The sequence below is a fragment of the Capricornis sumatraensis genome, chromosome 1 (assembly GCF_032405125.1).
Source record: "Capricornis sumatraensis isolate serow.1 chromosome 1, serow.2, whole genome shotgun sequence".
NCBI lineage: Eukaryota > Metazoa > Chordata > Mammalia > Artiodactyla > Bovidae > Capricornis > Capricornis sumatraensis.
Window position 1 is genome coordinate 80526861 of NC_091069.1, and position 24107 is coordinate 80550967.

Sequence of the window (24107 nt, forward strand, 5' to 3'; positions counted from 1 at the left end):
CTGATATTTGAAGATATTATTAAATATTGGTATATCTATGATGAAATTCAAAATTACATTTATAATGACTTTTCTCCTTATAGTAAACAGTTATGAGATAATTTTAGTAGATTGAATATTATTGAGCAACAAAACCCTGAGTGGTGAAACAGACGACTTGTTAACCGTGGAGCTGGGACTAGGATCCATGTCTTCTGTCCTCAGCCCCATGCCCTTCCGTGTGTTATTACAGTGAACTGCCCTTTGTTCTGTCTTCTTGAGGACAGGCTGTGTGAGTGGATATTTAGATGAGATACAGTTGTGGGAGCTGATGCAGAATTTCTGAGGTTGATCTTATCACTTCACTTTTCACACATATATGTGGAGCTTTGCCAGGAACAGCCTGATGAGTTTGTATTTTCATTGTTGTTGTTCAGTTGCTAAGTCGTATCTGACTCTTTGCGACCCCATGAACTGCAGCCTGCCCAGCTTTCCTGTCTTTCCCTATCTCCCAGAGTTTGCTTAAACTCGTGTCCATTGAGTCGGTGATGCCATCCAACCATCTTATCCTCTGTCACCCGCCCTGCCCCTGCCCCCTGCTTTTCCTCCTGCCCTCAATCTTTCCCAGCATCAGGGTTTTTTCCAGTGAGTTGGCTCTTCCTATCAGGTGTTCAGAGTACTGGAGCTTCAGCTCAGCATCAGTCCTTCCAGTAAATATTCAAGGTTGATTTTCTTTAGGATTGACTAGTTTGATGTCCCTGCAGCCCAAGGGGTTCTCAAGAGTCTTCTCTAGCACCACCATTCAAAAATATCAATTCTTTGCCACTCAGCCTTCATGTGTATGGGTATTTTTCTCCACTGAACTAGCTCTATAGGAATCAGCTGGGGAGAAGGGCAGGAGGTTGACGCCCAGTAAAATAAACCTTGCCATGTGAAAGAACTTTGGGCTATACAGAAATAATGAGGATGATCTGGTTATGGTCATGGCGGAATTTCTACAGGAAAAAGTATACTTTTGCTGAAGAAAAAGGTTTTTCTTTTTTTTTTTTTCACTGATGAACTGTTTATTGAATTTTGAATGGGGTATTTATGGGATGTCTCATTATATCTTAGGATCTCAGGATTCAGAGAGGTGGTAAAGTGGCAATGGTGAATTTGGGAATCTGGCCTCCCAGAAGTACCTGCCACTCTACCCCTGGTTCTGCAATGGCTGCCAGTTGGATCACCCCTCCACTAGGAGCCATCCCGCTCCATTGCCATAGCGAGAGCATTGGCAGTGAACTACAGGCATTCTTCCTTGGTCATGCCTTCCCAGTAGGTAGCATCCACATAGCCATAGATACAGGAGCTCCCGGAGGCCCCGATGGCAAAGGGCTGTCGTACCATCATACCCACCATGGGCACCGAGTGCACCTGTCCCCCTTCTTGGGGGTCCCAGCCGGCAGTGATGATTCCTGCCATCAGGTCTTGGTATCAGTAACACATCTCCTTAAAGAGGCTGGCCGCTGTGTGCACCAGCGCAGACTCATTCAGCTCAATGCTGTGGAAACCAAGCTGATAAGTGACCGTGTCAGCTACTGCTTGGGTATCAGCTGCTGAGCCTGAGCGGCAGCAGAAAATACAGTCGTGAATAGGGGTCAGCTTGTCAGTCACTCGACTGGCAATGTACGACCCAGTGGTTGTTCTGGAGTCGGCTCCTAGAACCACGCCCCCATCAAATTGTATGGCCATGATAGTGGTCCCTGTGAAAACTTCCTGGTTCTCCCAGTCGGGGGCAATAGCCTCAGGCCCCCAGGCTGGTGCTGGCCTGGTTCCCCAAGCTGCTACTAAGGTGGCCGCCATCTTCCTCGAGCAAGGTTTTTCTTTTTGAATTTCCCAACTGAAATTACTTTCAAGACCTTCATCACTAGAACTGATTAAAGTGAAGTTGCTCAGTTGTGTCCGACTCTTTGTGAACCCATGGACTGTAGCCTACCAGGTTCCTCCGTCCATTGGATTTTCTAGGCAAGAATACTGAAGTGGGTTGCCATTTCCTTCTCCAGGAGATCTTCCCGACCCAAGTATCGAACTCAGGTCTCCCTCATTGTAGGCAGACGCTTTACCATCTGAGCCACCAGGGAAGATCTCTAGAAGTGATTAATAATCATTTAATTAATAAAAACATCAGCCTATCTTCAGGGAATTAGCGTTCATATTGAGTTACAGTTGTGTGGCAAGCTCTGTCTTTAAATATGTGTTTTTCCTTCAAATTAAAGAAATGTTTCAGCGACAATGACTGAGTCTCTGCTTTATCCTAGGGTTCAGTGAAACTGCAAGGCTTATTCCAAGCAGCTCTGGAGCTTAGTACCAGCACCAAACCATATGACTGTGTAACAGCTTCCTACCTACTGAACTTCTTGATCTGGCAGAATGCTTTGCCATCATCGCTGTCTGCTTACTTAAAAACTCAGCGGGTTGCATGTGGAGATGGAGATAAGTCTGCTGCTGTGGTAGAAAGTAACACATTAATAGGTTTGTATTGAGGAAATGACCTTTTGCTTTTCCTTATCAAAACCAGTATCTTACTCTCTCACTCTTCATATGATTAGAATATCTAATGGTTAAACACTTACTCTGTGGTTTTTTCTTTTACTTAAGACTTTACCAGCTTAGTAGTTTACCAGCATATAAGTATATCATGGATTTCTCCTTTGCACATAGTTTATTCAACTATAATTATTTCTAAACAGGATTCATGTTAAATAAGTACATATGAAAATGTACATTACTAGAGCTTTTATTTAAATAAGACCTTGTTTTGTTTACCAAAAATGTTCTTTTTTCTCTGCAGAAATTTTACTATGCCAGATCAGTTCAGTTCAGTTCAGTCGCACAGTCGTGTCCGATTCTTTGCGACCCCATGAATTGCAGCACACCAGGCTTCCCTGTCCATCACCAGCTCCCAGAGTTCACTCAGACTCATGTCCATTGAGTCAGTGATGCCATCCAGCCATCTCATCCTCTGTCATCCCCTTCTCCTCCTGCCCCCAATCCCTCCCAGCATCAGAGTCTTTTCCAATGAGTCAACTCTTCACATGAGGTGGCCAAAGCACTGGAGTTTCAGCTTTAGCATCATTCCTTCCAAAGAAATCCCAGGGCTGATCTCCTTCAGAATGGACTGGTTGGATCTCCTTGCAGTCCAAGGGACTCTCAAGAGTCTTCTCCAATACCACAGTTCAAAAGTATCACTTCTTCGGCACTCAGCTTTCTTCACAGTCCAACTCTCATATCCGTACATAACCACTGGAAAAACCATATCCTTGACTAGACAGATCTTTGTTGGCAAAGTAATGTCTCTGCTTTTCAACATGCTGTCTAGGTTGGTCATTAACTTTTCTTCTAAGGAGTAAGTGTTTTTTAATTTCGTGGCTCTAGTCATCATCTGCAGTGATTTTGGAGCCCAAAAAAAACAAAGTCTGACACTGTTTCCCCATCTATTTCCCATGAAGTGATAGGACTAGATGCCATGATCTTTGTTTTCTGAATGTTGATCTTTAAGCCAACTTTTTCACTCTCCTCTTTCACTTTCATCAAGAGGCTTTTTAGTTTCTCTTCACTTTCTGCCATAAGGGTGGTGTCATCTGCACATCTGAGGTTACTGATATTTCTCCCGGCAATCTTGATTCCAGCTTGTGCTTCTTCCAGCCCAGCATTTCTCATGATGTACTCTGCATATAAGTTAAATAAGCAGCATGACAATATACAGCCTTGACGTACTCCTTTTCCTATTTGGAACCAGTCTGTTGTTCCATGTCCAGTTCTGACTGTTGCTTCCTGACCTGCATACAGATTTCTCAGGAGGCAGGTCAGGTGGTCTGGTATTTCCATTTCTTTCAGAATTTTCCACAGTTGATTGTGATCCACACAGTCAAAGGCTTTGGCATAGTCAGTAAAGCAGAAATGCATGTTTTTCTGGAACTCTCTTGCTTTTTCCATGATCCAGCGGATGTTGGCAATTTGATCTCTGGTTCCTCTGCCTTTTCTAAAACCAGCTTGAACATCTGGAAGTTCACGGTTCACATATTACTGAAGCCTGGCTTGGAGAATTTTGAGCATTGCTTTCCTAGCGTGTGAGATGAGTGCAATTGTGCAGTAGTTTGAGCATTCTTTGGCATTGCCTTTCTTTGGGATTGGAATGAAAACTGCCCTTTTCCAGTCCTGTGGCCACTGCTGAGTTTTCCAAATTTGCTGGCATATTGAGTGCAGCACTTTCACAGCATCATCTTTCAGGATTTGAAATAGCTCCACTGGAATTCCATCACCTCCACTAGCTTTGTTTGTAGTGATGCTTTCTAAGGCCCCCTTGACTTCACATTCCAGGATGTCTGGCTCTAGGTGAGTGATCACACCATCGTGATTATCTGGGTCGTGAAGATCTTTTTTGTACAGTTCTTCCGTGTATTCTTGCCATCTCTTCTTAATATCTTCTGCTTCTGTTAGGTCCATACCATTTCTGTCCTTTATCGAGCCCATCTTTGCATGAAACATTCCCTTGGTATCTCTAATTTTCTTGAAGAGATCTCTAGTCTTTCCCATTCTGTTCTTTTCCTCTATTTCTTTGCATTGATCGCTGAAGAAGGCTTTCTTATCTCTTCTTGCTATTCTTTGGAACTCGGCATTCAGATGCTTATATCTTTCCTTTTCTCCTTGGCTTTTCACTTCTCTTCTTTTCACAGCTATTTGTAAGGCCTCCCTGGACAGCCATTTTGCTTTTTTGCATTTCTTTTCCATGGGGATGGTCTTGATCCCTGTCTCCTGTACAATGTCACGAACCTTAGTCCATAGTTCATCAGGCACTCTATCTATCAAATCTGGTCCCTTAAATTGATTTCTTACTTCCACTGTATAATCATAACAGATTTGATTTAGGTCATACCTGAATGGTCTAGTGGTTTTCCCTACTTTCTTCAATTTAAGTCTGAATTTGGCAATAAGGAGTTCATGATCTGAGCCACAGTCAGCTCCTGGTCTTGTTTTTGTTGACTGTATAGAGCTTCTCTATCTTTGGCTGCAAAGAATATAATGAATCTGATTTCGGTGTTGACCATCTGGTAATGTCCATGTGTAGAATCTTCTCTTGTGTTGTTGGAAGAAGGTGTTTGCTATGACCAGTGCATTTTCTTGGCAAAACTCTGTTAGTCTTTGCCCTGCTTCATTCCGTATTCCAAGGCCAAATTTGCCTGTTACGCCAGATGTTTCTTGACTTCCTACTTTTGCATTCCAGTCCCCTGTAATGAAAAGGACATCTTTTTGGGGTGTTAGTTCTAAAAGTTCTGATAGCCAGATCAGGCTTCCCTTATGGCTCAGTTGGTAAAGAATCTGCCTGCAATGCGGGAGACCTGGGTTTGATCCCTGGGTTGGGAAAATCCCCTGGAGAAGGGAAAAGCTACCCACTCCAGTATTCTGGCCTGGAGAATTCCCCGGACTGTATAGTCTATGGAGCTACAAAGAGTCGGACATGACTAAGTGACTTTCACTTCACATAGCCAGTTCATCTTTGTTAATTTTATGTAGAGCAAAGTTCCTTTGTCTGTTGGGGTTTATGTTTTAACTGGCTAACACATTCTTCCCTTTTGCTCTTCGCATATAGCCAGTTCCAAAACCTAGGATCTGAGTTGTTTTAGATCTTTAGACCTAATGATTTTAAACAAATATTTGTTGGAGGTTCGTATACTTAATTTTATCCTATTAAGTCTTCATTTTGGAATTGTACTAGACATAAAGACAGATAGGAATTTGTATTAAATAAAGGTCAGATCTAGAAAGAAAGGTGAACAGTGTTCTAAAATGATGGGAAAAGCCATGAGAAAGAGAACTAATAATGGGAGAAAATTGGGAGCCATATATAATTCTGGTAGAGATGTAGCCATAGAGCTTGGGACAGAGAGATGACACTGACATGGAAGGTGACATGTGCCCAACTCTAATTGTTTCAGGGCTGGGTTCCAGAGGGGACCCTGATAAGATGATAAGACGAGGTCTGCAACTGGGGTCAACTGGGGAGTTCATGCTTCATTCAGAGGCTTTTAAAATCCAAGGCATTTTAAATTTTCATAAAATATTTCAAAAATAAAAAGTATATATATAGAATACATATATGTATGGAATCTAAATAGTAATAGTATAAAAATTTCACGAGGTGTCCCAAGCTTGTGATATCACAAGCTAGGTGAGAACACCTAGCTTAAGAAGTGTAGTAGCACCCATAACGTTGAAGCCTCTTGCTTATCCTAGTTCCCTCCTCCCACCATGTAATTATTGCCTTATGTTTAATATTAATCTTTTGTCTTGCTTTTACCAAGATTTTACTATTTATATATTATTAAGCAATATATTATTTTTTTATTAATACATGATTATGAATATTACATAAATAGTACTATATGTATTATACAAATTTACTACAATTAATTAATACATTCTCCTATTGATGGACTTCTTTTTTCTATATAAGCAATGTCAATGTGAACATTCTTGTTATTCTTGTTATGTTATTAGATATAACTTCTAATGCATATGTCTAAGAGTTTATTATGAACAGAAAAGTAAAATAGCCTAGTCATAAAATACATGCATCTTCAACTTTACTAGGTGATGTCAAGTAGATTTTCAATTTATACTCCCACTCACCAGTAAATTATGAGAATTGTAGTGCATCACTATAACTTGCTATTGTCAGATTTTAAAAATTTGCAGGATATCAAATAGTGTCTCATGTGGTTTCATCTTGCATTTTCCTGATTACTAATGTAATTGGGCATCTTTTTACCTGTTTATAAGCCATTCACTTCTACCCCTGCTATGAAATGCATTTTCATGTCGTTTGTTCAGTTTTATGTGGGGCTGTCTTTCCCCAAATGATTTTTGGGAATTCTTTAAATTTTCTAAATATGAATTTACTGGTTATACACAATTCTGAAACTTAAAATATAACCTTCTTCTGAATGGTGAGGGGAGACATCCACTCTGCTAGATAACTGGATGTCCACATGCCGAAGAACAAAATTTGACCCAGTACCTCATACTGTATATAAAAATTAACTTAAAATGGATCAAAGAGCTACATGCGAGAGTTAAGCAATAAAACTCTTAGAATAAAACCTAGGTGTAAATCTTTTTGATCTTGAGTAAAGTAGATAAATTGGACTTTGAAACTCTGACACACAAATTTGAAACTTTTGTGTGTCAAGGAAGCCAACAAGAAAGTGAGAAGACAACCTGTAGAGTGGGAAAGATATTTGCAAATAATTTTATCTGTTAAGGGCCTTGTATCTAGAATATATAAGGAACTTTTACAACTCACTAATAAAAGGATATAACCAAATTCAAAAACAGACAAAGAATCTGAATAGATACTCCTCCAAAAAACGTGAATATAAACGATAAGTGGATGAAAAGATGCTTAGCATCTTTAGCTGTTAGGGAAATGCAAATCAAAATCACAGTGAGGAAGTACTGCACACTCAGTAAGATGGCTATAATTTAAAAAAAAATAGGTGATAACTAGAGTTGATGAGGATTCAGAAAAAATGGATCTCTCCTACAGACTGTTGATGGGAATGTAAAATAGTCTGGCCCCTTTGGAAAAAGATGTCTAGTTTCTCGAAAGGGTAAACATAGAATTTCCATATGACTCCACAGTTCCTCCCTTGGACATTGTCTTAGTCAGCCCAGGCTGCTTTAACAAGATACCATGAGCAGATAACTTAAACAACAGGCATTTATTTCTCACAGTTCTGGCGGCTGGGAAGATCAAGTTTACAGGGTCAAAAGATTTGGTTCCTGGTGAGAACCCCCTTCCTGATTTGCAGATAGCAGTCTTCTCAGTCTGTTCTCTCCTGCATGAGAGAGCAAGCTCTGGTCTCTCCTCCTCCTGTTATAAGGACACTCATTGCATCATGGGGGGCCCACTGTCATGACCTTAGCTAAACCTGATTACTTCCTGAAGATGCTACCTCTGAATACCATTGCAATGAGGGTGAGGGTTTCAGCCTGAATTTGGGGCATGGGCAAGGAGACACAGACATTCAGTCCATTATGGGCATTTAGTGAAGAAAAATGAAAGCTGTGTCTGGACAAAATTATGCATGAGTGTTCATAGCAGCATAATTCATAATAGCCAAAAAGTGGAAGCAACTCACATGTCTATCATCTGATAAACGGATAAATAAAATGTGGTTTATCCATACAGTGGACTGTTATTCAGCTGTTTAAAGTAATGAAATATACATGCTATAACATGGATGAACTTTGAAAATATTGTTTGATTAGATTTATATGGTTGTGTCCAGAATAGGCAGAAAACAGGCAAGTGATGGCCTAGGGCTGAGGGAGGTGAGAGGTGCAGGGAAGGGAGTGTCTGGCAGTGGGTAAAGCTTTTCTGAGGGGTCAGATCAGAATGTTCCAAAACTCACTGTGGTGGTGGTTTTTGCACATAGCTGTGAATATCCTAAAAACCATTGACCAGTACACTTTGAATGTATAAATTGTATGGTGTGTGGTCATATCTCAGTAAAGCCGTTATTTTAAAAAATCTGTCCAAGTAGTGCATGGCATACGAGCCTGGGGTTTGCTAACCCAGATAGAGGATGTCTAGGAGGAATGATCCAGAATGAATGCTGTAAATGGACCCAGGAAGTCAGGGCAGACACACGGTTCTGCCTTAGCTGGAAATGGAGAACAGCCTGGATAAGCTTGGATAATCTCTTTTTTCATTCAGAAACCTCTAGTATAAAATTCAGTTGAGTTGGGTGTCTTTGTGGGAACTGTTCTGCTGTGTACAAATTTGTAAATGTGTTTTTAAACTGGCGTTATTTTGGTGGGTGGTTTTTTTTTGTTTTTTTTTTTTTGCATTTTCTAGTTATCAAATGCTTGTTGGAAAAACTTGAGGAAGAAGTATCTCGGGCTGAAAATTCTCTGCTTCAGGCAGCAGCGTCATTTCCAATGTATGGGCGGGTCCACTGTATAACAGGAGCTTTGCGGAAGCTGCCTCTGAAGTAAGTATATCCATCCCCCTGTTGTCTCCTGAATACTCACTTCTGAGCTTTAAACTCCTACTGGAATGTGTCTTGGGAAAGGAACATATTGCCTTAAAGATAATTAAAAATGAAAACATATATACACATACTTTTGTGTCTTACATATTTCATAGATGGCATGATTTTGAAACCCAAATTCCTTTGATCCCTTTTGTCTGTTTCCATCTAAAAATGTGGTTTTGGCTTTTCGTATAAATTCCTCTAACATTCTTGTTGCAGCAGCCTGCAGTTGGTGAGTGAGTGGAGACCCGTGGTGGAGAAGCTCCTTGTGACCTCCTATAGGCTCTCGGCCGTGGTGTCTCCAGTCATTCAGAGCTCCTCCCCAGAAGGCCTCATCCCCAATGACACTGATGCAGGTCAGTAAATGGAAAAAGCTAGAATTACTGTGTTTTTTCCCTTACTGTTTTCTTCAGAGAGATAGGTAAAATGGGGGACAAAGGCATTGTTATGACTGGTGATATTTCTGCCTATTGGGTAAATTATAAAAAAATAACCTAGGTAAATAAATAATCAGGTAGTCAGCAAGGTGCTTCCTTCTCTGGGGTAAATTGGATTTTATAATATTGTCATTTTAGAATACAGCCTACCAGGTTTGTATTCTGGTTGGGACTGGGGAAGCAGGCCATATAAGTTAGAGAGCAGTTGATGGGGTTCAGTCAGAGAAGGCAGCTTGTTAGGAATCTGGGATAGGCAAAGACCACTGGACACAAAGGCCATTTAAATTTAAAAAGAAAAAAATTGGAAGAGATTCTCAGAATGTCCAGAATTGAACTCATGAAATTTCATCTTTCTTTCCCTCCCCTCTTATCTTTGCAAACTGTTCTACCAGAGACCTGTTTGTGCAAGTCAGGAGCTAGGGCTGCCCGACATCTGCCCTTTACTCCTTGTATCTAGCCTATCTCCACATTCTTTCAGTGGTGCCCCTTAAATATCTGTTACATCTCTTCTTTTATCTGCATCTTCTTACCTTACTGCAGGCTTTTATCCTCTCTTGTTTCCCCACATCTACTCTCATCTCCTTCCATTTCCTTTTTACTACATCCAAAGTAATCTTTTCTAGTCACATCATTTATCATGTTACACATTATCTTTACTTAACCCTTGTGCTCTTCCCATCCCCCTTCCTTTTTATTTAAAACATGTTAGTGGCTAGGCTCGATAATAATTTCACTCCTGCTGCCTTGCCAGTCTTGTCTCCTAGCAGCACTCTCCCCTTCCCATAGATTTCTCCTTCGTTGGAGTTGTTGCAATTTAACAGGGAGTTTTGTCTATGATTTCCTCCCTTGTACTTGGCACAGTGCCTGGTAGAAGTAGATATCCAATGAATAGTTGTCATAATGAATAAATCAATGAATAAACAATTGCTGCAAGTATAGGAACTAAATTCAATGCCTGCAATGTCCTAGTGGCATATGTATATAGCAGTCCTCTCCTATCTAAGGGGTAGATGTTCGAAGACCCCCAGTGGATGCCTGACAGTGCAGATAGTACCCATACTTATGATAACATGGTTTTTCCTAAACATACATACTTATAAAATTTAACTTATAAGTTAGGCACAGTAAGAGGTTAACACTGATAACCAGTAATAGTAAGCGTTAGTCACTCAGTCGTGTCCAACTCTTTGCAACCCCATGGACTGTAGGCCACTAGGCTCTGCTGACCGTGGCATTTCCCAGAAAGAATACTGGAGTGAGTTGCCATTCCTTTCCCTTGGGGATCTTCCTGACTCAGGGATCGAACCCAGGTCTCCTGCATTGCAGGCAGATTCTTTACCCCCTGAGCCACCAGGGAAACCCCAAACCAATAATAATATAGAATAATTATAGCACTATACTGTAGTAAAAGTTAGGTGGACGTGGTCTCTCTTCCTCTCAAAATATCCTACTGTACTGAGCCCACCCCTTCTTCTTATGATAATGCGAGATGATAAAATGCCTGTGTGATGAGGTGAAGTGAGATGAATGGCAAAAGTATTGTGACTCACTGTTCAGTTCAGTCATTCAGGCCTCCCTGTCCATCACCAACTCCCGGAGTTCACTCAAACTCATGTCCATCGAGTCGGTGATGCCATCCAGCCATCTCATCCTCTGTTGTCCCCTTCTCCTGTCCCCAATCCCTCCCAGCATCAGGGTCTTTTCCAGTGAGTCAACTCTTCGCATGAGGTGGCCAAAGTATTGGAGCTTCACCTTTAGCATCAGTCCTTCCAGTGAACACCCAGGACTGATCTCCTCTAGGATGGACTGGTTGGATCTCCTTGCAGTCCAAGGGACTCTCAAGAGTCTTCTCCAACACCACAGTTCAAAAGCATCAATTCTTCGGCACTAAGCTTTCTTCACAGTCCAACTCTCACATCCATACACGACCACTGGAAAAACCATAGCCTTGACTAGACGGACCTTTGTTGGCAAAGTAATGTCTCTGCTTTTGAATATGCTCTCTAGGTTGGTCATAACTTTCCTTCTATCACGATTGACCACCTGGTGATACATTAGGAGAGGATTACCTGTATCAGTGTTCCTGGATCATCAAGCCCTGACAATGTTGTTGGATGTCAGTTTGCAGATGATGCTGATGGTTGAGGATCCCAGGTAGAATGGAGAGGGCCAGCGTGAGATTTCATCTTGCTATTCAGGAGGGCATGCAATTGAAAACTTGTGATTTCTTTATTTTTGATATTTTCCATATAATATTTTCAGATCATGGTTGACCAGGGATAACTGAAGCCTGGATAAGGGAGGGAATTACTGGACCCATACTACAACAGGCCAGATATGGTTGACTGTTAAGGATATATACTAACAAAGTGTTCTTTTGAACATGTAGAAAATCATGAAGTAGATTTGTATTTCATGTTGAAATAAAGTTGGTGAGTGCATTTTGGAACACAGATGAGAGGCTTATATTAAAAATACACAGAGTGTATCATAAACACACACGGAATTATATAATACTTTGCACTGATAATGAACCTAGAGTTGTGTGCTTGCATAGAAGATGTTATGTTTTGTTCGTTACTGAAAATGAGCTGGCAGGTTGGTGATGGTTTATGATGTGTGCATGTGTGCTCAGTCGTGTCCGACTCTTTGCGACCCATGGACTGTAGCCCGCCAGGCGCCTCTGTCCATGGGATTTCCCAGGCAAGAATACTGGAGTGGGTTGCCATTTCCTTTGTCAGGGTATCTTCCCCACCCAGGGATTGATCCCACATCTCTTGCATCTCCAGCATTGTCAGGCGCGTTCTTTACCAGCTGATACACCAGTGAAGCCCCAGCTTATGATACTAATAAGATATAGTTATAGATTTATTTTGGCTGATAGACTAAATACTAAAAGTTTTTGGATTCGTTTTCCTACTTAAGCAGTGCATAGGAATAAAGACCATCCAGTCTGATAGCTAATATTTGAATCAGGCAAGTACCAATATATTTTGGATGAGAAATTTGAAATGTTTGTCACCAATTATGGGTAGGGCCTTCAGAGTATGCTAAAATTCTGTTTGTTATTAAAGTTTTAAAATATCTTCAACTTAAAAACGGTCTATAGTTCACTGACTTTTCCTTAATTTTGCATTTTCTTTTTTCCTCTGATTGTCTCCATTTTTCTTGTATCTTTCCCATGTTATCTACTGTGCATTCTGAATTTTTTGGTAAAAGTCTTCCCTGAGCGCCACAAAAATGAATGAGTAGGGCTCTTAAAATTTTATTCTAGTTATACCTCTGTTTTTTCTTAGTTTTTCTGTGGTTTGTTTTGGGGCCAGTGCCATTTTTTTCATGGCCATCAAAATTTGTTTTGGGCAAAATTTCATGGAAGCCACAAGTGAACATAAGATGTTGGGTGAATCACTACAAGAGCAGTTTGAGTCTTTGTATTTCCTATAATACTTAAAATATGAGTGTATGTAATAGGTATACAGTAAATACTCATTCTTTTGATTTGTTAATTGGTTTCCTGTTACCTGTTGTTATTTTCCTTAAAAAACTCTGAGCCTGGCTAGCGCTTTACTACCTCGTCATCCATAAATTCCTTCAGCCCATGTTACTGAACCTCTATGAGGCAGTTTCTGTTCTAGGCATTAGCAACTCAACAGTGAACAAAGTCTTGCATTCATGGAGTTTACATTCCCTAGTCCAGTGAGTGCTTACAAAATAAAAAATGAAGTTAAATATAATAGTAGGACTGTAAATCTTACTTAGAAAGCAGTATGTTGCATACGCATCTCAAAGTCAGCTATGGAGTTTTTATGATATTCCTGGGCTAGAAAAGATTGTTTTTGTAGGTGATGGGGTTTCTTATCTGTTTAGAGAAAATTCATTGACGTGAACTGCTCTTCCTTCATCTGTTTGAGTGCTGTGTTTAAGATTCTTAGACAACACTAAGAAAAGCCATGTCAGATGGGCAGCTTTTGTCTGTGGACAATTTCTGTTGTGATTTTTGGTCCAGTCTTCACCCTACTTAAAATATTTGCTGTATTTTCAAAGTACATTCAAGTATCATGAAGACTTTATATAAATAATTTTTACATTATCCACCCTGTGAGTCCCTTCTTATAGTGCTAATCATTAAGAATTAAAAGTTACAAAATTCTGAGGGCAAACGACCCTCAAGGGATACCTGCATCTGATATGGAACTGGGGTTTTATGTAATCTTATCTTTCTCTCTTAGAGTCAGCAAGCCGCTTGCACAGGATTCTGAATGAGATTCAGCCACGAGATACTAATGATTATTTCAGTCGAGCCAAAATATTGAAAGAATGTGGTAGCTTTGATTTAGAGGACTTGAGTGCCAGTGTACCGAATATTGATACTTCTGCAGAAATCAAAGGTATATGTAAAATCACTACTGGAGTCAATATTTAAGTGACAAAATGTGCAAGATGCTCTTTTCCTGTAGTAAATCAGGGGCTGCAGATGTATGCAGGACTGTGGAGAAAATAAGGTCTTTTTTGAGCTTATAATGATTTATTTTGGGGAATGAGTTTATAAAACTTTTACCAGAAATTGGTGTGCCCCAGTCCAGCGTATAAGGTGCTTCAACAAAAAGCCTTTGAGTCCTGAAACCTCTCTTGACAGCCAGGTGATGTAGGAACAGTGATGCACAGTGAACTTGGGTTTGGGCAGCAGTCTGCTTCTCCCAGCAGTATGGTCTGATGCTGCGAGTGTCCGTATAGTCAGTCAGGCAGCCTTTTAAAGGAAACAAAGTTGAGACTTATTAAAATGTGAGCTACTCTTTTGCACCAGGACTTCAGAATTCGAATTCTTACTGTTTGTTTTTTCAGTTATTCTTTTATAATTTTCTTTAATGCTATAAAAAGTTATCAGAAGCAGTAATATCTTATTGGTTTAGAACATATTCTACATTCTCCACTAGATGGGGATATTGTCTTGTAAAAATTTCTGTTTTTTTAAAAATTATATAAATGTATGCTTGTGATCGTTTCAAATAATTCAGAGGTAAATGCGAGCTAAAAACCAGTTAATTTCTTTTTTTTTTTTCATTTCCTTATTTCCTCTCCAATCCTACTTCTTCCCTTCTAAGTGTATATGTTTCAGACCTATTTGATGTATTTAAGTGTATGTATTGACACATTATCCTTTGAGTTTAGCAGACTTTTAAAAGACAAAAGGGATTATGTTAAAGAGATTATTTTGTTAACTTACCTTTTAAATTTAATAGTTTGTTTTGGATTTTTTTTAATGTCAGTACAAAAATATTCTTAAAGCTAGAAAAAGAGAGTAAAGATTATAGCTAATTGACTATGGAATTTGTCTATTTAAAAAGATAATTTGTATATTCCTTTGAAAGGAAAGTCGTATCCTGTTATTCTGCTGATGTAGCAACCACCCCCACTGAAACAAATAGTAAAGTATATTTATTATAGTCATATTTTATGGATGACTGAAAGGCGGAAAGAGTTGATTCCATTAATTTCCAAAAGTTAGAGTTTGGTTTTAGAATGCTACTGTTTTAATTTTTCAATTTACCTTGAATATGGTTATATTAAAGAAAATACTTAGAGGGTGATTCCGACCCATAGCACATGCCCGACAAGTGTTAGTTATTTTCTCCTGAATAAATATAGCATATGGCAAATTGGTTTGTTCAAACAGATTATTCTTGGGGAAATTATGAATAAGCTCGTTCTAAGAAACCTGGGATGTGAGTAATCAAGTGTCTAGTGTTGCAATAGTTTTTTTATTTTGTTAAGGTAAAGAAGGAAAAACATGTGATGTAACTGCTCAGATGGTGCTGGTGTGTTGTTGGAGAAGCATGAAGGAAGTTGCTTTACTCTTAGGCTCGCTGTGCCAGCTTCTACCCATGCGGTCTGTGCCAGAGTCTCCTGATGGATTGTTGACGGTGGAGCAGGTAGGGTAGACATTGATTCCGCTTGGTATAATCTCTGGTCAAAGCATATATCCCAAACTTTTATTTATAACCCAACTTAAACAAATTTTTTGGAAACATTTTTCTCGAATAAAATCTTACAGATGTCAGCTGAAGAAGGTTCACTAATGTGTAGAAATTGGACCTTGCAATACATTTCCAAACTTTGGCATTTTTAGAAATGTTTTTATTTTTCTATGTTATGTAAATAATGATAGCTCTTACCTCACTTTTAACTTCAGTATTATTTGAATTTTTGTGTCTCCATTGAATACACACAAACTTCAAATTTAAATGAAATCATCTGTTTAGTAAAACTCCACAAACCTCTTAAATTTTGGAAAGAAAAAAATATACATATATAGGTTAATTATGGATCTCATGGTTCTCTCTGCATTGATGATAAAGTTATATAGTTACTTTGGTTTTTTTGGCTGACTTTTATTTTAAGACCACAAAGTTAGTTCACCATCTGGGACTGTTCAAGGGACTTGAGTGCAGTGTTTACAAGAAATTAGCTTACCACAAGCATTTCATTTGGAAATAGTTTAGATTTATTAGATTTCTGTTTTTAATTGATTCCCTCTTCCTTTCCATATGGTTTCAACAAATCCATTTCCCACCATTTTCCAGCAAAGATATATAACATGTACTTTCATTTTTAACCTTTTTCAAATAAAGATAATTTTTCCCGTAGGGTGTTACGAAATCTAAGAACAAAACAAATATTGTAGTATGCTAATACTGATTATTTCTATAATAACCATGTGACCAGTACCATGGAAATAATGCTAATATTTTTATTCTCACACTCGCTGTGGCTATAATGTGCTAGCATCTGGTTAACAGCTGGGCATGTGATGTTGCAAGGCTCTGAGATGGGGAGTGGTGAAGGGGAACAGGACGCTGCCGGCTTCATCATGTTCCGTATTCTCTTCCAAATCAAATAGGCGTTAGTGTCCTAGCATTGCTTGCAGTCCTTGCTGGTGACTGGCTAGAGTGCCAATGCCAACATCTTTGCTGAGGAATCCAGCTATGATTAATGATTACTTCACTGATGTTCACCATCTCACTAAGAAGTAAACATGGGCTAGAGCCCCTTGACTCCTCAGCTTTTCAAGGACAAGTTAAAACATCTAGTTTAGGGGTTTGTTGGCCTGTGTTTTAAAAAAAAGAAAATTAAGAGAAACATTGTTTTACTTTTACTGTAACTGAGAAAGACCTGAAAGCTTCCTGGGAAAATCATTTTGACTTGGCACCTTTTGTAGGACATCCAAGTCTTATGAAGTTATGTGGGATATCCAGGTTACAACTGGGAATTAATTTTTTAAAAATTGGAAAATAATATAAAATAACAAGATGTTTGTGACAACAGCAACAACAACAACAACAAAGAGAGGCTGTTACAAACCAAAGAACTCTTCTGATAACTGTTTTCTTGAATAAGAAATAGAATCCTGTTTTTCTGTGAAATACTCATTTTCATTCTAATGAGGTCTGGTCATTTCTCCATGTCACCATTCACATGGCGACCCCACAGATATTTAATGACTGAGTGAGTGACCAAGAGTGTGTGTGATAGCACTGTTCTGGCATTGAAACCCTGCCCTCTTTGGAAAACTTGAATCTTGATCACCTTCAATTTTACTAAAAAATATTCAGTTTTTCTAAAAATTTAAAATGCTCCTAAAAGTGTGGGAGCATTGAGACAATGAATTCTAAAGTCACCAAGAAATTGGTGTTATTTGTATTATAGAGGATTCTTGCTTTTAAACATAAAATTTTGTTCCATGAAATTCCTTTAAACATATTCCCACGTACTTAGTACTTTTAAGAGTTAAAAATATAAACAACAGAGAAGAATGTAGTTTGCACTGGAGTGGCAGGACCAGGCCTAGGGAGTCCACCTTCCTTCCGAGGGCATGGATGCCCTAGTATCACTAGATCTTCTGGGCACATAGTGGCAAAGCTACAGATTTAAGAATCAACAGTGTAGGTGAATGTTATCACAAGAGACCTGCAGAGACAAAGGTGACTTGCAGACAGAAAGCTCCCTGTTTGAGGTGAAAATTGGGAATTTGGATTTTTACTCCTGAGAATCATAAAAACCATGATCTGCTTTTCTCTCAATGGATGAGGGAAGCTGTTCTATAGATCCTGAAATATTGATGTTCAGCCTGATGCTTTGCTTGTTCCCCACTCACCCTTCACTCTTGGAAAAGTAATAGGATTGCATTACAACTGGGAGTTTGAGGTCTCACATGTAGATGGAGGGCTGGATTTCTTTTGGAAACTCAGCTCCTTGAGGCCCATCCTGGTTTGACAGCCCTTTGACAACTTCAATCCCCCATGCATAAAGATGCTTTTAACAGGCCAGCAGGTAGTGAAACTCCAATTTGGGGATTTTTGCTGCTGTTCGAGGAGAGGAGCTGGTGCTTGTTTATAATTCTGAGTATATAATTCACAGACTCCTCGCTGGAAGGATCACAGAGATGATATTATCCAGCTCCCTTGCACAAGGGGAGACTGAAGCCTTTGGATGTTACCTCGTTTGCCCAAGATCACAAAGCTGGTTTGTGGCAACTCTGGGATAGGAACCCGATTCTTCTGCTTCCCAGCCCCTGTTCCGACACAACACAGTGCCACCTTTGTTCTGCATGGCTCATTTAATCTTTCTTTAAATTTAATTTTCCCAGCTTCCCATAGCCAACCAGATTTTTGCAAGTAGTGGGTAGTCAGGTAACTTGCCACTGAACTTTTTAGCAAATGAGCCTTCCCTCGATGACTGCTTATGAAGCAGTGTGTCCTCCACGACTGCAGCAAGAGGAAAATGTGTTCATTCAGAGGCACGTCTGACCTTCCTCCTGTGCTGTAATCGTGAAATGAAAGGTTCTTTCATAAGGTCCCTGTCCCAGAGGCAGAGATAAAACCAGCTTTGAGGGATGTAAGTTGAGACCCTCAAAGAGTGAGCAGTGCATGCAACCTTATCTTACCACTTCCTGACTGGTTTGTGTCTGGGCTTTGAGCTGGAAGCTTTGCTTGCTACATTGTTGGTTCTTTTTCCATGGGATATTGGATACTGAGTACCCACTGATTTTCTTAAACAACTTCCTCTACCTGGGCCATCAGTTCATCTCTTTATATACTTCTCCTAATATTCCTAAAAAGAAGTTTCTGGGTAGAATTTTTTTTTTTTTAATATCTGCTTTCCCCTTGCTAGTAATTATTGCCCTAGAAATCACATGAATAAAAATAATTACCTGTTTGAACTATTAGACATGGGCAATTAAAAAAACTCCTACTTTAGATACTGTTGTAATTTTCATATACATTTCCTCAGTGCCTTTTGTTTCTGTTTTAGTTTTTGTTAATGAACTACAAATGGGATATATGTTTATTAGTATTCATCAGTCTTTAAGAGATTGTTTCTGTATTTTCTTCTACCAAAGTTTAGTGTTTAGAAATCAATGCAAATTATTTATTGAACTGTACTGAATGCAGGCTACATGGTTATGTTACTGGGATGTGAAGTTGAGCATGGAATCACATCATTTAGTCAACTATATATTGACTGCCTTACAACATGAGTTGTGGCAACATTAAGAAATATAATACATGGTTCTCTGGCTTCAAAGTGCTTAGAAGTGTAGTAAGAGATTCAAGACAGAATTTCATTTCAGAAAGTCAGACTGAAGGGCAACTGTTAAAGTGAGACATGGTTAAGAATTTGCCAGAAGACAAAGAATAAACGTTCTGATGGGACGATGCCTGAATACCAGGAAACCATCATCTTTGTTATCATTATGTAGGAGGACAATGTTTGGGCTTTGAAGAAATCCCAGGTGTTAGTAAGGAATCACAATGGTAGAGAAAGTGCAGTGTAAAACGTTATCTTACTATACTGCCAACTTTCATGAACTGTTCTGTTTAACCAAAGTGGAATTAGAAACTCCTGTTGACATTCCTAAGGTTGTAAGAAGTGGCTGTGTCTGAGAGTAAAACTGAAGGTTTGAATGAATGTGTGTGGTAGTCGCTCTGTCACGTCTGACTCTGCGACCCCATGGACTGTAGCCCACCAGGCTCTTTAGTTCATGTGATTCTCCAAGCAGAAATACTGGAGTGGGTAGCCATTCCCTTCTCCAGGGGATCTTCCTGACCCAGGAATGGAAACCGGGTCTCCCCCATTGCAGGCAGATTCTTTACCATCTGAGCTGCCAGGGAAACCCTAAGAATACTAGAGTGGGTAGCCATTCCCTTCTCCAGGGGATCTTCCTGATGCAGGGATCGAACTTGGGTCTCTCACATTGCAGGCAGATTCTTTACCATCTGAGCCACCAGAGAAGGTTTAGGGAAATTAATTAAGGTTTTAAGGATTAAGTCTCATTACCTCATGACACAAAATAAAAACAAAAATTGACATTTAGCAATATTGCTTGCCACTCTCTGCCAGGTACTCTGCTAAATGCTTATAAGCATAATCTCTATTTCTTAGACTACTCCTGTGAAGTAGGTTCTAGTTTTATCCCCATTTCACAGACGAGGGAACTCTGTTCCATCATTAGCTTGTATTGATAAGGAAGCTGAATAGGGTTCCTAAACCCAGACTTCTTGTCTCCAGAATCCCAGATCCTGACCACTGCACATGCTCTTTGTAGAAATGTCCCACCTGTATACTTGAATCTGTTTTGGCCTTTCTAACTTATAGTGAAGGGAATTAGCTTTTATTTTTTTTACTGTATTTCTCTCTACTATTTAGATAAAGAACAAATGAAAGATGTATTTACATTTGTCCTTTGTGGAGTTCATGCTTTAGATGAACATTTATATTGCTCCTCTGTTTAGTCCATTGTTGAATTATAGGTGCCTAGAGATGTGGCATGTCCCCTGTGGAAATTTACACCCTGTAAATCCATAAAGCATGTTAATTTGTCTATAGAGGTAGGTTTTATGGGAAGTTAGAACCAGATATACTAAACGTTAAACGACAGTGTTGTTCAGTCACTAAGTTGTGTCCGACTTTTTGCTGCCCCATAGACTGCAGCACATCAGGCTTCCCTGTCCTTCCCTATCTCCCAGAGTTTGCTCAAATTCAGGTCCATTGAGTCGGTGATGTCATCCAGTCATCTCATCTTCTGTCATCCCCCTCTCTTCCTGCTTTCAATCTTTCCCAGGATCAGGGTCTTTTCTAGTGAGTTGGCTATTTGCATCAGGTGGCCAAAGTATTGGAGCTTCAGCTTCAGCCATCAGTCCTCTCAATGAATATTCAGTGTTGATTTCCTTTAGGATTGACTGTTTTGACCTCCTTGCTCTCCAAGGGACTCTCAAGAGTCTTCTCCAGCACCACAGTTCAAACGCATCAATTCTTCAGCACTCAGCCTTCTTTATGATCCAACTCTCACATCCATACAGGACTATTGGAAAAACCATAGCTTTGGCTATACAGAGCTTTGTTGGCAAAGTAATGTCTCTCCTTTTAAACACACTGTCTAGGTTTATCATAGCTTTTCTTTGGTGACCACAACCATCCCTCAAAGAGGTAGTGACTAGAATTTAATTTTAAGACTAGAGATAAGTGGCCTTTGAAAAAATTTTTATTGATACTTTAATTCCCTTTCAAAAAGTCTGAGATATGTATTAAGAAAATATTTTATAAAGACATCATCCATGAGAAAAGAAATGTTTTGAGGCTTTCTTGGTGGCTCAGTGGTAAAGAATCCTCCTGCACTGTAGGAGACACAGGTTTGACCCCCGTCTGGTAAGATCCCACATGCCATGGAGCAGCTAAGCCTGTATGCCATGACTATTGAACCTGTGCTCTGAAGCCTGGGAGCCACAACTGATGAAGCCCGCGTGCCCTAGAGCCTGTGCTCTGCAACAAAAGAAGCCACCGCAGTGAGAAGCTGGTGCACTAGGCCCCGCTCCCCGCAACTAGAGGAGAGCCAGTGTAGTAACGAAGACCCGACACAGTGAAAAAAATGTAAATAAAAAAGAAAGAAATGTTTTTGTGCACTTTAAATAGGAGGTTGGCATCAAATAGATTAAAAGACAATGAATTTTCAGAGGACTGTTTCATTGTTTTAATTAAATTAAAAAATTATTTTTCTGATTCTACTATTGTTGTAAGTTTCTGCAGAGTTAAATATGTTCCCTGTACTCTGTTCATCCAAGGGAAGGCATGCCTCCTTTTCCTTGTCCAGGTACTCATGGACCACTTTGCCAGGTTGACCCGTCCCACTCCTTGTGTGATAGGTGCATCCCTTCCTTGCAACCCTGTCTTCTTCCACTGTTTCCTAGCATGAAATCTTGAGGCCATTCAGCTAGGTCTGCTATCAATCACCTGTATAGTCTGTGTTCACTCATATAAAAAGACCCCATGAAGTATCTGGGAGGTAACAGGTACTTAATAAATGTTTGTTCATTCATTCTAATATCCCAGCTCTTTCTTATATTAGTTATCTTTTTCCATATTGATTCACCCAAGTATAACCTGTTTAAGGTCTAGCCATTAATCTTCAGTTCAGTTCAGTTGCTCAGTTGTGTCCAACTCTTTGCGACCCCATGGACTGCAGCACACCAGCCTTCCCTGCCCATCAACAACTCCCGGAGCCTGCTCAAACTCATGTCCATTGATGCCATCCAACCATCTTATCCTCTTTCGTCCCCTTCTCCTGCTTTCAGTCTTTCATCAGGGTCTTTTCCAGTGGGTCAGTTCGTCACATCAAGCCATTAATCTTACCGTAATAATTTATTTCAATGTAAAAAGAACTTTTATTTCTTAGTGCAGTTAAGCTCCTGATAGGTGCCATCCAGCATATTGGTTTTCTCTGAACTTAAAGCCTTCTCAGGACAGACATCTTGTTTTGTTCTTTGTCTACCCAACACTGAGCTACTAAGCATTTGACAGAGTGCTAAAGAAGTACTTGCTATCTGATTAATAGAAATATATTCTCTTTAAAGGGAAAAATTCATATTAAGCCTTGATATTACCTAGGTAGGAGTGTTGGGAAATTAAGTGCAAATTGAAATAAGAAAAACTGTCTACTTCTCATGTATATCTTTAGAATCTCATACTGTTTTCTGAGGCCAGGGGTACCTAGGGTTGAGAAGAGAGACCATCTATTTGTCTCATTCACTTTGAGGTCTTTGATTTTATTATATGCTTTTTGGTTTAGGCCCCTTTAAAGGGAATTAAGGTAAAGGAAGCAAGGAACATCTGATCTTTCTTTGAGAACTAGATGGTAAATCCACAGAGAAGCACTTTACTGGGGACATTTGTTTTCCTGAGGTATGTTTTAATATCTGTAATATTAAAAAATTCAGGATATAGAGAGACCCCTGTCTCTATGACTTCCTGTTTTTATTTTTTGTGCCTTAAAACACCTTCTTAGAAATCTTCTTTAGTTTTTCGAGTAATGGAAATGATGGTCATAACCAGTTAAGTAACTGATGTTTCTTTCGGTCCTGTTTTGTAAGGTTATTGAGCTACAGGTCTGTCTTGGGGGTTAAATGCAGATTCAGTGCTTGATAATTCTGTTCAAAATATACTCTGAAATTACATATTGAAGGTAAAAGGATAAGGCTTACCCTGACAGCTAGTGAAAGTCACTCAGTCGTGTCCGACTCTTTGCGACCCCATGGACTATACAGTCCATGGAATTCTCCGGGCCAGAATACTGGAGTGGGTAGCCTTTCCCTTCTCCAGGTGACATCTAGTAGTATGTAGCTTATCAAAAATATTAAAACTTAGGGGTATCATCAGATCTTCACCTGAAAACTTTAGCTGAAGAGCATAACATGCCACTCTTTGATGATATTGAAGTGTTTTAAACCTAAATAGATTTAAAACTTCTGTTGTAGCCTGCTTCTTTGGTTCTTTCTTGACCTCATGTCTGATTCTTATATCTCTAAATGTATCACCCGTCTTTCTATAATTGTATATTTTTTGAGTTTAGAATGTGTCTTTACCTTTTCTCTGTTTGGAAGCCTGTATGGAGCTCACGTTGAACTGAATGGGTTTATAAGTTAAGGGCCTATGCTGAGCTTTTAGATTTATTAACTCACTTTAATACACAATCTATGAGGCAAGTGCTATTATTATCATTCCCAGTTTATAGATGAGGAGACTGAGGCAGTTGCCCATGGTCACATGTTTAACTGCTCTTTCTACTGTTTATCATCTCTAATGTGTGCAGAACACCAGTCACTGTACTAGGGTAGAAGTTGTTTCTGGATAAACATGTGTGAGCTGTTTGGGTAAGCTTACTTTTTCACCATTCTGTGACCTGCTGGGAAGACCTGGATCAAGAGGTACTGAGGTTGTATACAGAATCTTGATTTTCTAAAGCTGATCAGCTACCAAATCTTATGGTATAAAAGTACAATCAACCCACTCATTAACAGTTCATGCTGTACAGAGTCTCATCAGCAACCAATTGTCAGTCATGTCTTCTTTAAAATATATTATCGTATTTGTTAATTGTTTAAACTTGCCTGGAGAAAGGCATCATGTAGGAGAGTGATTGGGTCGCATACTGGAAGGCTCCATGCTTCTGACTTGGAGTGAAGCCTGTCAATTTTCAGGGGGCCCTTTGCCCTAAATCTTGCATGGCCATTAACATTTGTGTGTGTGTGTGTGTGTGTGTGTGTGTGTGTGTGTGTGTGTGTGT

General features: G+C 39.5%; 1 protein-coding gene and 1 pseudogene across 3 annotated transcripts in view; one reads left to right on the top strand and one right to left on the bottom strand.

Annotated features, from left to right (window-relative positions):
• THADA (THADA armadillo repeat containing) overlaps positions 1-24107 on the top strand; it is a 322784-nt gene that overhangs the window by 33441 nt on the left and 265236 nt on the right. For 2 of the 3 annotated variants that reach the window (XM_068965155.1, XM_068965164.1), the window contains exons 16-20: positions 2277-2490; positions 8879-9014; positions 9279-9412; positions 13723-13881; positions 15266-15423. In XM_068965155.1, coding sequence (XP_068821256.1) covers positions 2277-2490; positions 8879-9014; positions 9279-9412; positions 13723-13881; positions 15266-15423 — 801 coding nt within the window. Of the gene's footprint in view, positions 1-2276; positions 2491-8878; positions 9015-9275; positions 9413-13722; positions 13882-15265; positions 15424-24107 lie in introns of all 3 variants that reach the window. The other variant, XM_068965145.1, reaches the window with a different exon arrangement.
• LOC138091335 (proteasome subunit beta type-6 pseudogene) lies at positions 1104-1821 on the bottom strand (annotated as a pseudogene).